General features: G+C 57.0%; 1 protein-coding gene across 1 annotated transcript in view; it reads left to right on the forward strand.

Annotated features, from left to right (window-relative positions):
- Positions 1-8,240: 8,240 nt before the first annotated feature.
- SCARA5 (scavenger receptor class A member 5) overlaps positions 8,241-15,405 on the forward strand; it is a 114,677-nt gene continuing 107,512 nt past the window's right edge. Inside the window, exons 1-2 of the mRNA XM_075925959.1 lie at positions 8,241-8,535; positions 11,651-11,768. Of these exons, the coding sequence (XP_075782074.1) occupies positions 11,657-11,768 (112 nt within the window). The 5' untranslated portion in view covers positions 8,241-8,535; positions 11,651-11,656. The remainder of the gene's footprint in view (positions 8,536-11,650; positions 11,769-15,405) is intronic.

The following is a 15,405-nucleotide window of genomic DNA, read 5'->3' on the forward strand; positions in this document are numbered from 1 at the left end:
GAAAGGGTCCGGACTCCTGTAAATTTCTGGAAAAATGATCTAGATTGACTCTGGGGGGATCCCAAAACTCAGTGGCCACTGTTAGGATCTTGGAACAAAGACCAAGTGGATGTCTTAAAAGACAAACTTGGCCTTCCCAAAAACTAAATTGGCTAGAGGAGAGGTAGATTGCTTCATGCAGTGGTGGGACGAGGCAAATCTTAAATGAACTGAATCGAAGCTCGCCTCCCTTAAAAATTCTAATTATAAGAAAAAAAGCTTTATTGGAAACCTCCTCTCCCACCACCAGACCAAGCGCTTCCCTTTACCCCGTCCTCCAAGAAAACTCAGACCGGTCCCACTTGAAGCTATAAACCCTGGACCCACACGGAGCTCCACTCGATTTTAAAAGGTTTTCCAAAGCCCCAGGAAAACCCTACCAAATTTGCAGAGGAATTTTGCTAGTGTGCAATGCCTATGAACCCTCTGAAGCAGACCTCCTGCAACTGTGTAAGCTACTTATAACCCCGTAAACAGCAACAAAGAAAAAAACCCGGGCAACTATCACACAGACTGACTGATGGTTTTTGTTTGTTTGGTTGGTTTTTTTGGATTTTTTGGGGGTACAGCAACCAGGTAAAAATGGACAGGGCGCTGTGGCGCATGCGTTTGTTAATAGCCTCTTATCTGCTATTAGCAGTATGTTAAAGCAAATAAGTGTTGGATGGGAGGCCAAGACCATGGACAAATTGCAAGCAGTGGCAGAGCATTGCCACTGCACTCTAAAAGGAAAGAGAAGCAGTCCTCACAAAAGTTGATAGCTCTGCAAATACAGCATTATTCAGGGCAGGGCAGACAGTACTGGGAATGGGGAGGGTACCAAGAATGGGGATAAGGTCACAGAAGGGGTCGTGGCACCGGGTTTTTGGGATTTAGAGGTTTCAGCTCCGGTCATATCCACCCTGTGGGAACAAGGCATTATTGTCCCCTGTTCCAGCCCCTGTAACACCCCTATCCTCCCAGTTCGAAAAGCTGATGGTAAATCATGGCGGTTTGTTCAAGCTATTAACTGCATTGTTGTACCCACCTTTCCTGTAATCCCTAACCCAGCAACTATTCTGGCTTCTATCCTGCCAGATGCAACTCATTTTACTGTTATTGATCTGTGTTCTACTTTCTTTTCTGTCCCGGTTCACCCTAAGTTCCAGTATCTTTTTGCCTTTTCTTACAAGGAGCAGCAGTATGCTTCCCAAGGGGTACACAGAAAGCCCGTCTTACTTTTCCCAAGCATTAGCCAAAGACCTTGTTAACCTGGTCTTCCCCTCTGGGTCCACATTGGTCCAATGTGTAAATGATCTACTCCTCTATTCCCCTTCATTATCTGCCTCAGAAACTGACTCTTTAGTGCTTCTCACTGCCCCCCCCCCCACCTTAGGGTTACCTGTCTACTGTAAGCCCTTTACCCTTTTCTGCCACGAGCAATCTGGTTGTGCACTTAGGGTTCTTACTCAGGAGCATGGTGGCAAAAATCGTCCAGTAGCTTATTTCTCTGCCACCTTGGATCCTGTTGCCCAAGGTCTACCCCCCTGTCTGCGTGCTGTGGCTGCCGCGGCACGCCTAATTAAAATGTCTGAGTCCCTTGTCCTCCGCTCTCCTGTTTCTCTCATGGTCCCTCACTCTATAGATACTCTCCTGCTACAATGTAATACAGCTCACCTTTCCTCCGCCCGCCTCACTTTTACTGCTTTCGGCTTCGCATATCACCATAAAGCGCTGTTCTCAACTGAACCCTGCCACTCTCCTTCCTCTGTCTAATGACGGTGAACCCCACGACTGCCTTGCAACTGTCTCTGCTGTCACCGTCCCACGCCCTGACCTTTCTGATGTCCCTGTCTCTAACTCCGACCTTGTGTTATTCACTGACGGTTCCTGCTTTAGAGATAGCCAAGGTCGTCTCCTCGCAGGATACGCTGTGGTATCACTCTCTGAAACCCTAGAAGCTGTGCCTTTACCTTCTGTGACTTCAGCACAAGTTGCTGAACTAGTTGCCCTAGCTCGCGCTTGCTTTCTGGCTGAGGGACGCTCCACCACCATTTATACTGATTCTCGATATGCTTTTGGGGTTGTACATGACTTTGGCACCCTCTGGCAAGCTCGGGGTTTCCTTACCTCTGCTGGTACCCCTATCAAGAATGGCCCCTACATTGCTGCTCTCCTGTATGCAGTTTTACTCCCATCTGCATTAGCTATTGTTAAGTGCCCTGGTCACTCCACAGCAGATACTGATGTTGCTAAGGGTAATGCTGCCATAGAACCTTCCCCCGGTGCGTTTCTCGGTTCCCTTTCTGTTTCTGTACCACCGCCGTCCCTTTCTGACCTCACCCTGCTCCAAGACTCTGCCCCAGAAGCAGAAAAAGACTCCTGGGTCACCCAGGGTTGCTCTCTACACCCTGATTCCCTTTGACGCTCGCCTAGTGGTGCCTTTGTGGCCCCCTTTTCGCTCTACCCAGCTCTGGCCGCCCTGCTACACGGCGTTTCGCATGTCGGAAAGGAGGGGATGGTCTCTGCTGTAACTAAGGCAGGATGGTGAGTCCCACATTTCAGCTCTTTTGCAGCTCGCCACTGTGCCACCTGTACCACTTGCCAAAGCTACAATATTGGCAAACCTGTAAAGGTAGCTCACGGGTTCTGGGGCCTGCCCCAAGCACCGTTCTTGCATTGGCAGCTTGATTTTGTACAAATGCCTAAGTGTCAACGCTATGAATTCATTCTGGTTATGGTATGCTTATTTTCGGGCTGGATTGAAGCCTTTCCTTGTCGCAAAGCTGATTCACTGTCTGTTGCCAAATGTTTGTTAAATCATATTATGCCTGCCAAAGGAATTCCTGCCACTTTGTCCAGTGACAAAGGAATTCCTGCCACTTTGTACACATTTTACTGGACAACTTGTTCAGCACCTGGATCGTGTATTACATGTCACGCACTTGCTGCACTGTCCCTACCACCCACAGAGCGCAGGTGCAGTTGAAAGACGAAATGGCATGCAAAAAAAAAAAAAAATAAGCTTGCAAAAATTTGTGACTCTACAGGGTTAAGCTGGCCAGCGGCCTTATCATTGGCCCTTATGGAAATTCGATCCACCCCATCCCAAAGACATAAATTAAGTCCTTTTGAAATTGTTATGGGGCGCCCTATGCGAACAATGACTACCATTACTCCAGTCTCAGACTTGAACTTGACTCACAGTATACTCCTACAGTACTGCAAGGGACTAATGCAAGCTGTAAGTCACTTCCATTCACAGGTTTGAGCCGCCTGGCCAACCGAACCCACCTCTGACGCCTGCCACACCCTCGAGACAGGTGATTGGGTCTACATACGACACCACCAATGAAAACACGCCTTGGAACCCCGGTGGAAGGGCCCACATCAGGTGCTGCTCACTACCCAGACGGCTGTTAAGCTATCCGGCATAGCAGCATGGATACATGCTTCTCAGTGTAAGAAGGCACCACCCCCAGCAGACCAGTCATCGCCTCAGGACCACGCAGAGTCAATTTTGACTCCAGAAGAAGACGTAGAGGAACAGCCTGCAATACCTTACAACCTACGTTCACGTAAGGGTTGCCTGAAGCAGACGACAACCAAAAGCAAGGCCCAAGAAGAAGCAGCAGTGAGCCTAGCGCCTGCTGCCTGGTGGACATAAAACCGTGACTGCGGTTCCCTCAGCTGAGGTTGTCAGAACCAAAAAGGGTCTTGCCTCCAGCATGTGCCTCTGGTGGGGCCTGTTCCTCGGCTACTGGTGTCTTAAGGTCTGGGGAATCCACAATGACAATGACAATTCTTTTATCCACCAGCAAGTATGGATCGCTCAGACCCTTAATATCTCTAATTGCTGGGTCTGCAGCCACATCCCAGCCCACTCACAAGCTGGTGTTCCTGTCTTGGCAATCCCACTTAATTCCCCAGGCCTCACCGGAGGACCTCATCCATTTAACAAGACATGGAACAGTAATGACACTTGGGAAGCAGTAGGAATAAATGTATCTAAATGGATAAGCGTGGTGGAGGGAAAAGGTCACTGGTGTTGGGTGTGTAATGGGACAGGGCTGAATCTGGGGAGGAGCAGTTGTCTTCAGCATATTGTAACCAATGGTGTATGGGATTATTCAAACAAGATTGAAAAATGGAGGACCGGGTATGGGGATATGAATTTTTTCTCAACCTGGGATCAAACAGGGAAATCACTCTCTTGCTCCCGCTACAGCCACCCTAGTGAGAACAGTACAATCTTTCAATGCCATGCAAATAACACCACTCCCCGTAAGGAGAATCACCTTGTGCCCTTCGGGGGATATTACTCCTCCTTTGTAGACACCTATATGGCAAAGGGGTGCAACCGACCCTTCCCGGCTTTGATAGGGCATCATTGGGTCTGTGGGACAAAGGCCTATACCACATTACCAGTTAACTGGTCAGGTATCTGTTATCCCGCCCAACTCTTCCCACAATTCCGAGTGTTAGAGTCCTTCCCACGAGAACGCCTCCGTAATTTTAGGCGAAAAAGAAGGGACTTGTCGGATGCCCAATGGTATGTGAATCACATAAGCCCTTTAACTTGGGAAGAGGCTATTGGTGGTTCCTTTATCCCATTTGGGGGAGTAATACATCATGCAAAAAGGCTTCTGAGGTTACAAGCAGTAGTTGAAATCATGGCAAATGAAACTGGAGAAAGTTTAAGGGCCCTGGCCAAAGAAACGGGAGCGATCAGACAAGTGGTCCTCCAAAACCGTCAGGCATTGGATATAGTGCTGGCAGCAAAAGGAGGGACCTGTGCTCTCATTGGCAATGAATGTTGTGTATATATACCAGACAACACCAATGATGTAATAGATCGCGCTAACTACTTAGAGAAGATTGCATATCTTCCTCACGAAGAGCCAAGTTCCCTGTGGAAATGGCTGAGTAACTTGTTCAATTTCACTGGCATAGGAAACTGGTTGTTTCAGGGAGCCCTGACTATCCTATTTGGGATCTTAATGATTTTTGTATGTTTTCAGTTAATCTCCTGTTGTATCCAAAACTGTGCAAAACATATCACACAGCTAGCTACCCCTCACCAGAGTGCTAATCTGATGATTTTAAATATCACTGATGAACAGAGAGACAAAGAACGGTTAATGCAAGAAACCCAGTAATTGTTGGTCATAGGCGAAGCTTGACCAAAAGGAGGGATTGTGAAAGTAGAAAGAATTATACTGTAAGAAAAAGATGAATTGTGCTGTAATAATTGAATAAGTTAAAGGAATTCTGTTTGTCTTTTTAAGAGAAAGAAGAAAAGTATGTTAATGTTGATTGTAGGTATGCAGATCAAGGTGCTAGCCAATTTGGGCCTGAGTTTAACAGGAAAAGAAACATTAAGTGTTAGGAAACAATTCCAGATAATCAGGGAGATATAGCCAGGAGATTGCTGTGTGCTTAATATTGAAATGAAGAGTACTTGAGTAGCCTCACACTAATTATGTGAAGTTTTGCCCCCCTTTTAATCCTGTTAATTTTGGCTTCCTTTTGACTGTATAAAATCAAGGGGTTTGAACCTTGTAGGGTACTCACATTTTCTCCATGCATTTTAGCAAAGCTTTGCTGAAATAAACAGAGCAGTCTGCCAAATCTGTGAGTCCTGTCTGACTTTGACAACATGTAGCAGCACCCTGCGCTTTCGTGAGCACAACCCGCTTCCTGGTCACCCCTGAAACATGGAGCTGGACATGCTGGTCGCTGCCGGGAGTGGTGCCCCTCTGGAAACCTCACCTTCATCCCCTCTAGCACCCCAACCCCGGCCCCAGGCCTGACCCTCGTCCTGCACCCAGACTCCCTCCCAGAGCTTGCTCCCAGCACCTCCTCCCGCACCCCAACTCCCTGCCACTGCAGGGAAAGTGAGGGAGATGGGAGAAAGAACCTGATGGAGGGAACAGAGCAGAGGGTGGAGCCTTGGAGAAGGACAGGGCAGAGGAGTGGCCTCAGGGAAGGAGGGCGGGGTAGGGTCTGACCTCAGGGAAGGAGGGCTGGGCAGGGGTGTGGCCTCAGGGAAGAAGGGGTGGGACGGGGGTGTGGCCTCAGGAAAGATGGGGCAGGGCAAGGGAGTTTGGGTTTGCGTGATTAACAAATTGGCAACCCTACCCCCGCCATATGTCATTTTGGTGCTCCCTGCCTCAGTTTCCCTCAAACTTCTCCAGCCCAGAATAGTGAAGGGAATTGCTTATAATCTCACCACCTCTGTTCTCAGCCCCGTATGGCTGAGGCTTAAATTATGATTCTGTAACCGACTGCTTACCGGAGATGACCTCGTGCTGGGCGAAGCGCCAAGGGGCAGTGAAGTCAGAGAGACCCGGTTTTAACTGTCTCCTTTGTCAAGCGGCGCAGGGCCAGCCAGGGACCTTCCCATCCTGCCCGACTGTGATTGTTAGTGGCAGAAGAAACCACATGGGGCTCTGCACCAGGCTTCCCAGCAGAGCAGATTTCTGGGTCTGGTTGCTGCTGCAATGGATCATAGCTAGGGGTGACGTGATCTCTGCATGTGGCTCCAGCCCACGGTCCCCAGAGTAATGTCTGAGCTCCAGCTAGCAGCAAAAACGAAGCACCGAGTCCTGCCTCCCGCCCCTGCACTTGGCTTTCCAGCCCACCTGGAGGCACCTCTGTGCTGCAGGGGGAGGGGCTTTGAGTTGAGATTAACAAGAAAGAACAAAAGTAAAGTCCGTGAGGGAGCTGGTGTGAAGGAAGAGGGGAGGGGGGGGGGCGGGTAAGATACGTTAATAGGTGCCCAGCTCTCTGCCTGAGCATCCCTGCTACAGGCGTGTGTGCGATTCCCTCCTGTGTTCTCTGTGCGTGTGCAAGCGTGCACTCACGTACGTGCATCTGTAAAGATGCTGAGGGCTCTGTGGCAGCTGCCTTCTTGCACGGGGACAGCAAGCCGGGAGCTCATGCTGGGCAGGGTCGGGTGCAGACCCAGGCCATAGTGAGGGTAAAAGTACTTCTCCCCCCCGCAATGTTCTTGCCCCCAGCGCAGGGATGGGGTAGGTGGGGACCAGGGGCAACTGCCGTGTTCCCCTGTCGCCCTGCTCACTCCGGAGAGGCACCATCTAAGGAGCCAGCTTCTCTTCCCTATTCAGCCATCCCTCTCCTCCCCCCTGCTCCCCCCCCTCCGGGCTCCTAGCACTAGGAGGAAACCAAAATAAACAGCCTGGCCCCTCCCTGGGCAGCTCCTCCCAGCTCAGGCCCAGGAGTCTAATCCCGGAGACAAACACAGCTGGGCTTACAGGGCCTGGGACTGCCCAGAGCTGCAGGCGCCTGCCAGGGAGGGGCAGGGCGCCCAGGCCTGAGGTCAGAGAGAGCAGGAGGAGCAGCAGCTCCCCAGGCGCCATGGGGAGGGGAGGGGAGGGGGGGCAGCAGCTTGCTGGTGGGGGCTGCTGTGTTTCCAGCCCCAGGAGCAATTGAAGGTAGTGGGGGGCGTCTCAGTCCTGCAGCCAGTGTGCGCTGCGGGCCAGGCCACCACCAGGGGTTGGGGGAAGTGACTCCCCTTGTGGGGATGGCCTGCTTTGCCCCCCACCAGAAGCCCTGCCAAGCTGGGGGGGGGGGGGCTGGCTTGGGGAGGAGCCGAGGGAAGCTGGGAAGGGCAAAGGCTCCCTGGCTGGCTGGGGGGCAGCTTCCTGGCACAAGAGGGGCTCAGCTCCTGGGAGGAGAAGGGGCAGTGGGGTGTGCACCCTAGGAATGGGGTGTGGAGCCCCCTGAGTCCAAGCGGGGCAGATGGACACACACACACAGGCTGCTCAGTAGGGGATACCAGCCTACTACTGCTCCTGTGAATGGAGCTCCCCCTTAGGCTCCTGCACTGGAGTCCTGAGCTCAAAGCCAGACCAGGGCTCCGGCCAGGGCCAGCTTCACCCCGACCAGAGTCCGTGGCTGCCCTGGTTGCGCGGGGAAGGCCGGCCAGTATTCCAGGCACTAGCCCCGACCTGGCTTCTGTGCCCCGCCCTGCTGCGGACGCCCTGTGTCACTTAGTCCCGCCGTGCCTCAGTTTCCCCACGGCGGCTCACAGCCCTTCCCCGGCTGGGGGAATACAGAGCGGGTGAGCCACCGTGGCTAGGGCTGGCCCAGGGCTGGCGGGCCGGCAGCTCCGCCCGCACGGGGGCCTCTCGGCCACGGGAGGGCGCCCGGCCCCCACCTCACTCCCGGCAACTCCTCCGAGCGCTACAAAACTCCGCGGCCAGGGAGCCGCTTCGGTTCAGAGCAGCCCAGCCCGGCAGCTGCCTCCGGCTCCGCGCAGCATCCCTCGGCGCCCGCAGCCCCGCGCCCCTGGCTGGCCCTGCCGGGGTCCCCCCTAGCGCCCTGCCCCCCGGGAAGGAGCCGGGGACGCTCTGCCCCCCGGCTATGGAAGGCGCCGCCTAGGGACCCCCTCGCTGAGTCTGGGGGCGCGGGGAGTCCTGCCCCGGCTGGGCCATGCTGCCTCGGCGGGGCTAAGCAGCGCGCCGCCTTCCAGCCGCGGGACCCGGGCTGCAGGTGAGTCCCGGGTGCCCGGAGAGGGTCGGGCTGCCCCCCGCCCGCCGGGTCCCTTCGCGGCATCTTCCCCACCGGCGCGGGGACTCGGGGCTCTTGGGCTGCTCCTGGGGCGCCCGTGACGGTCACGGGGACTCGAGGGACCCGAAGTGCTTGTACCGGCGGCGGGGGCAGGTCTGTGGAGTGCCAGCTCTGGGGGAGGGGGGGGCTGTCAGGGGTAGTGGGTAGAGCAGGGGGGCGGGAGACGGGACTCTTGAGCTCGCACCAGTTGTAGGGTCTAGTGGTTAGAGCAGGGGAGTGGGCGTCTGGGTTTGTAGCTCTGGTCATGTGGTGTAGTGGGTAGAGCAGGAGGCGCTGGGAGCCAGGGCATGGGATCCTATGATGGGTTGTAGGGTGTGGTAGGTACAACGGGGGGTGGGAGGGGCTGGGTTCTGTGACTGGCTGTAGGGTGTAGTGGTTAGAGCCCGGGGCTCGGAGCCAGGGCTCTGGTGTTCTGTGACTGGCTGTAGGGTGTAGTGGTTAGAGCCCGGGGCTCGGAGCCAGGGCTCTGGTGTTCTGTGACTGGCTGTAGGGTGTAGTGGTTAGAGCCCGGGGCTTGGAGCCAGGACACTGGGGTTCTGTGACTGGCTGTAGGGTGTAGTGGTTAGAGCCCGGGGCTCGGAGCCAGGGCTCTGGTGTTCTGTGACTGGCTGTAGGGTGTAGTGGTTAGAGCCCGGGGCTTGTAGCCAGGACTCTGGGGTGACTGGCAGTAGGGTGTAGTGGGTAGAGCAGGTGGGGGTTGGGAGCCAGGACTCTGGGGTTCTGTGACTGGGTGTACAGTCTAGTACCGTGGTCACCTACCGGTAGATCTCAGGGACTCTAAGAGTAGCTCTTGAGCCCTCTCTGAACTGCGCGCCTGCACAGTGCATTTACATTAGATTTCCTCATTCGAGGAGCAGCTACTCACCCAGCAACAACACAGGTGAGTAGCTGCGAGGAATGGTGAGAGCTGGGAGGTGGGGAGGGCTGAAACACCCCAGCCAGCTGGCTGTGGCTTTTAGCTGAAAGAGGCTGCCCCGCACTCCAGCTAATCGGCGGCTTCTCCTCTGCACCTGCCCACGTGGAGCTTGGTGCACCCTGGCTGAGCGCCATGGCCAGCTGGCCGGGCAGACACTTTGCTTCCCTCCAGCCCGGCTGCCCTGCGCTCAGCCCAGGGAGGCTGCGTCTAGCTCCGGCTGTGCTGGAGCAAGCTTCCCAGGCTGAGCGCAGGGTCACAGATGCCCATCTGATGGACTGTATATGACTAGCAATCTCAGACTACAACCCAGACGTCAAGACACTGGCAGATATTGTTCAGTCACAGGTGTCACACTGAGACTCTGTTATTGGAAGAAAAAATATATAATGATCAATACTTGATTTTAGATTTACAAAATAGCAGAGAACAAAATGTAGAATTGTAAATGCTTCATTTGACATTTAAATAGCATGAATTAAAAACAGCATTTATTTCATAACTATAAACACGTGATTTTAATTTTATATATTGCATCATTTAAAAATAAACTGTTTAACAGAGTGTATAAGGAGCCAGCAAGTGGGGATAGCAAGTGATGGACAGGAGAATAGAGAGGGCGGGGCTTCAAGGAAGGGGCGGGGCGGTAGATCTTCGCCTGTTCTGAGACTTAAAAAGTGATCTTGGGTGTAAAAAGGTTGGAGACCACTGGTCTAGTAGTTAGATCTGGGAGCTGGAAGCAGTGAGGGGGGGGGACGACTCAGTGGGGGCGGGGCCTCAGCAGGAGGGGCGGGGCCTCTGCAGGGTGGGCAGGGCTAGGGGCTTGCCTCCCCCAGCCCTACCATGAGTGGGCCCTTCCCCCACGGGGCACATGTGTGGGGAGCTTGGGGACCTGCAGCACTTTTCACCTGGCAGGCTCAGCTCAGACGGCAGCAACCCCGTATTACCCCCCTCCGCACAGGGCCTGGCCTGGCTCTCCTTGGCCTGCCGCATCCCTCCCCCAGGCCTGGCAGGTGTGACACCCCCATTCCCAGCCAGGAGCAGCTGGGGGGGCCGATTCCCCCTCTCTCACCCTAGTAGACCTCTTTGTGAGCCAGCCTCAACCCCCCCTGCCCCCTGGGGAAGGTCTGTGGGATCGGCCCCACTGGCCCACAAGAGGGGCCGCCTGGCTCCGCCGTCGCCATGACACCACAGGGCCAGGTAGGGTTGCCAGGTGTCTGGTATTCTACTGGACAGTCCGGTTTTTATCTCTGTCCAGTAAAAAAAATCAGAAAATACCAGACATGTGCAATATCCCGTATTTCCTGGTTTTCCGGCTGGGCGCCTGATGGAAGCCTGGCGGGGGTGGGGGGAGTGGCTGGGAGGCGGGGCGCGATCGGCGCCGGGAGCTCTCCGCTGAGGGCGTCCGAGGGGGAGTGACGCTTTGGGGAGGGGGAGAAGCCCCGTCCCTGCTGCTGAGCGCTGTTCGAGCGCGTTGTGGCGCCGGAGTCCAGGGGAGACGCCCACGGGTGCTTTGTGGGTGCGTTTCGGCGCCTTCCATGGGCTCTCAGCCAAAACTGCTTGGGGTGAAATTTCTGCATCTTCCCACTGGGACACCCAAAGACCTGACTATGGGGGAGTCACCTTCCTACCCATGGCCTCTCCGGGAAGCTGCCGAGGCTCAGGGAGACAACCAGGTACACGGCCTTCCCGGTCCCTGGCTGGGCTGGCTGGGCTGTCAGGGCGAAGTGTCCACGTGCTGAGACAGCCCACGCATCGCCTCCCAGCCCCGCAGAGCCAGGGCGAAAGCCAGGCTCCTTTGGCACTGAACCCGCAGGCCTCTCCTGCGAGAGCGAGCAGGGCGCTCCACCGGCTGGTGGCGGTAGTAGGTGCTTTATCCTCCATATGGTGCAGCCACTAGAGGGCGCCAGTGCATGTGGCTGGACGTGCAGGCCCCTGGGTATGCTGGGTAATGGCGCGAGGGGGGGTCTTTCTGACCCAGGCGTGGGTCCGGGTTATGCTTTGATGGCCTCCAGTGGCTGGTTACGGGGGCTGGGATGCGCCCGGTTTCTGCCCCTGCGTTCTCCGGCGTCTGCCTCCCCATCTGCCCGGCGCAGTCTCACCGGCGTGTTCTCTCCCCGGCAGTGGAGGATGGAGAGCAAGGCCATGTACCTGCACACCTTCAGCGAGCGGGAGAACGGCTCCGTCTTCGAGGAGTCGTTTGAGGGAAGGAACCTGTCCAAGCTGAACCTCTGTGAGGACAGTAAGTCGGGGGAAAAAGAGGGGGGGGGGAGGGCAGCCTCCCCGAGCGAGGCTCCTTGCGGACTCTTTGCCATGGAAAACGGGCACCGTCCCCACCCCCAGCCCGAGCCGGGGTGGGGTGGGGCAGCTGCAAGGGCTGTGCCGCGGCCGTAGGCATGGGCAGGCGGCAGAGCCCCCGCCGGGAAGGTGTTCTCTGCATCTCACGTGGGCCAAGGCCGGGACGTGTGGCGAGCGAATTTCCCCTCACCCCAGCGGAGAGATGAGGTGCCTGAGCAGGGCACTTGTCCTGCCTGGGATTTCAGGCCCTGGGGATGGTCACCCCAAAACCCACCACGGCAAACGGGGCACCAGTTTCCGAGGCAACTGTTGTTAGGGGCCGAGTGGTGGGGCCCAAGGGGGTGAGGGCGCGGCCAAGACCGCACCCACGAGGCCCAATGGAGGCTGGCGTCGAAGGCCCCGGAGTCCTACCCATATTGCCGCAGATGTTTCTGGCTGGATCGAACAGTAAAACTCCCAGGCTAGGCAGGGCTGCCAGGGCCTCTCGAGTCCCCTGCCCTGTGGCGGTTTCTCTGCGGGCTCAACGAGCAGAGCGTTGCAGGGACCTGTCCAAGCGAGGTCGGGCTGGAAGGGACCTCCGGAGGGAGGGACACATACAACCAGAGCAGCCCTGGCGGGATTGTCCAACCTGCTCTAGGAAACCTCCCAGGGTGGGGACTCCATACTCTCCTTGCTCCAGAGTTTAGCGCCCCGTAGGGGCAGGGGTGAGGACCTCTTTTTGGGTCCGGGGCTGCTGACCCACAGAAAAATCAGTCGGGGGCCACACACAAGAGAGAAGCAAAAAAAACCCAAACCCCTCAGTGACGTGGCCCCCCGACTAAAGAGGAGAAAGACACTCCCCACATTTCCCTCCCCACCTTCCCCTTGGGGGGCCCAGGCTGGTAGATTTTGTGTGTTCCAGTCCTGCGGGGGAGTGGAGCACCAGCACAGGGCTCCCCAATACTGGGAGGGAGCCCCAAGCCTCAGGGGCTGGATCCAAGCAAGCCGGGCCCCACATCCGGCATTCCCCACCCCTGCCTTAGAGCTAACCAGTGTTTGCCAATATTGAACCTCACTCTCCCTGGCCGCCCGTGGCCGTGGAGAGCAGTGGGGTGGCGCACTCCCCATAGCAGCGGGGGCCGTATGTGAAGACTCTTTTCGGGTCCCCTCTCAATCTTCTCCTCTTCACACCCAACACACCCGGGAGTTTTAACCTTTCTCACGGGTCCGGTTTCCCAAACCTTGGATCGTCGGAGTGGCTCTTGGACTCTCCCTACCGGGTCCCCCCCCTTTTCTTCAAGGGCCGTGTCCAGACGTGGCCACTGGGCTGCCGTGGAGGCCTCGCAGGGCAGGGTGGGGCAGCCCCCTCCCCTCTCTGGCCCCCCGAAGTCACCGCGCGATCAAACGGTGATTCCCCCTCCCCTACCGGGGTGTTTCCCGGCAGCCCGCTCCCCTGGCCAGAGTCCCCTCTGCAGGGGCGGGTGTCATGTGGCCTCCCCCCATGACGTGTTTTGCCCCCGTGTTGAGTGTCGTCTTGTTGATCTCAGCCCAATTTTCTCATGTCTCAAGGGCGGTTTAGAATTCTAACCTGCCCCCTAACGTGCTTGCAACCCCTCCAGGCTTGGAGCCGGGCACCGATTTCAGAAGCAGGCTTGCCGGGCCATTATGAAAATCTGGACCAGTACGCGCCCCAGGCCTAGGTGGCATCGGGCTGGGGAAAGTCTTGGCATCTACAGCCCGGACATGTGGAGCCTGGCTCAGGCCAGCCGCCACTCCCCAGAACAGGCTGCATTGCCTGACATATTCCAGGTGGGGGCTCCCTGCAGGCCAGGCTCAGGGACCATGCCGTGGGGATGCTTTGGGTTAGCTTTATAGAGGCTAGCCTGCCTTGCTAGAGCTGGGCCAGCTGGAGCGCATACAGCTGCCCAGGGCGGGTGGAGCGGAAGTGGGGTGGGGCTGGGTCTTGCTTCTCCATCTGGTAGTGTGGCCAGATGGGCGTGGGGAGTCCCACAGCTGAACAGGGGACTCCGGCCCAGCCTTCCAGCTGCCGCGCTCGGGTCTGCGTGCTCCCGGCCAGGGTTGGCTGGGGCTGCAGCCCTCCGGCCCGGGCCTTGCGAGGGAGACCCATTGCTGCCTGCTGCTGTCTGATGCACAGGCTCTGCAGGTGCAGCCGAGGGCCTCCGGGCCCAGCCAAATCATTCTGGCTGGGCGAATGCAGGGCAAGGGAAAGACCCAGCTTGACTCTTCGCTCCCGGGGGGCTCGGCAGGGCTGGGAAACCATCGCCCATGAGAGCCGGGTGGTGTTTTCACGCGTCCGCTGGTCTGACCCGAGGCCGTGAGAGCGCCGAGCCGAGCGACTGTACACGCGAGGGGGAGGGGGAGCCTTGTTCGCGGGCCCTGGGGGCTTTGAGCCCGAGGCAAACGTGATGCCATAAACCTCCCTCGGTCAAGAAAGAGTCAGGGTTGAGTGCGTTTCCATGGTGACCAGCCAGCACCCCAAACCAGCCTTGCATTGTGCGAAACCAGATTTCCACAGCCCGGCCTCGGCGGGGGTGGGCATGGATCCCGCCAGGTCCCCGTCGCCTCCTCGTTCTCCTGCGCCGACTCCCCGCCCGCCCCTCCTTCCCCGCCCACCCCGCCTGTGCTCTGGAAGGGACAGGGCGGCCATTTCAGCCTTGGCGGGTGAGTTTGGGGAGGCTCCTCAGTGGACAAGCCCCCGTTGGGGGGAAACCCCCCCCTGTGATGGGCACGGGCTAGCCCCTGGGTGGCAGCCTCTGAGGAGACGTCAAGAGCCGACAAACACAGGGAGCCAACGTCCTCGCTTAGCGTCGCTTGAACTCCCAACCCCGCCCCACCCCTGTGGCGGGTGGTAACGCGGAGATTTTAGACAGCGCCGACTGGATGCTCGTGGGTGGGCTGGGGCTGACAGACCGGCCCCTGGTTGCCGTGGTAGCCGAGGGAAAGGGGGCTGCCATGACAGGCTGTCCTGGCGGGGGACAGGGCAGGACTGCTGGCCTTGCTGCAGGGAGCTCCGTTTTTAAGCCTTCCTCAGGGGGCGGAGTCACACAAGCTCGCTCTAGCCCCGCCTCCAGTGGGGGAGTGTTTATAAAAGGCCCCGTGAGGGCTCGCGTGTGAGAATAGTTTGCTTCAGGGGACGGCTTTGTCGCGTCCACAGGTCCAGAGCCTGGGTGAGCTGGGTTCAGAGAGACCCCTGGGCTGTCCCAGTGCATGAGACTAAGAACATAAAAGCCACCATAACAGGTCAGACCACTGGTCCGTCTAGGCCCCTGTCCTGTCAGTTGACAGTGGCTGGTGCCCCAGAGGGAGTGAACAGAACAGACAGTTATGGGCTGGCTAACCCCCTGTTGTCCGGTCCCAGTGCCTGGCAGTCAGAGGCTTCAGGACACAGAGCAGGGGGTTGCCTCCCTGCCCTTCCTTACAGCCATTGATGGACCTACACTCCATGAATTTATCTAGTTCTTTTCAGGACCTGTTTATAGTCTTGGCCTTCACAGCATCCCCTGGCAAGGAGTTCCACAGGTTAACTGTATGTTGTGCCGGGGGGGAGGGGGAATCTTTCCTCTTGTTTGTGTTAAAGGTGT

Source organism: Pelodiscus sinensis, chromosome 3 (assembly GCF_049634645.1).
Source record: "Pelodiscus sinensis isolate JC-2024 chromosome 3, ASM4963464v1, whole genome shotgun sequence".
NCBI lineage: Eukaryota > Metazoa > Chordata > Testudines > Trionychidae > Pelodiscus > Pelodiscus sinensis.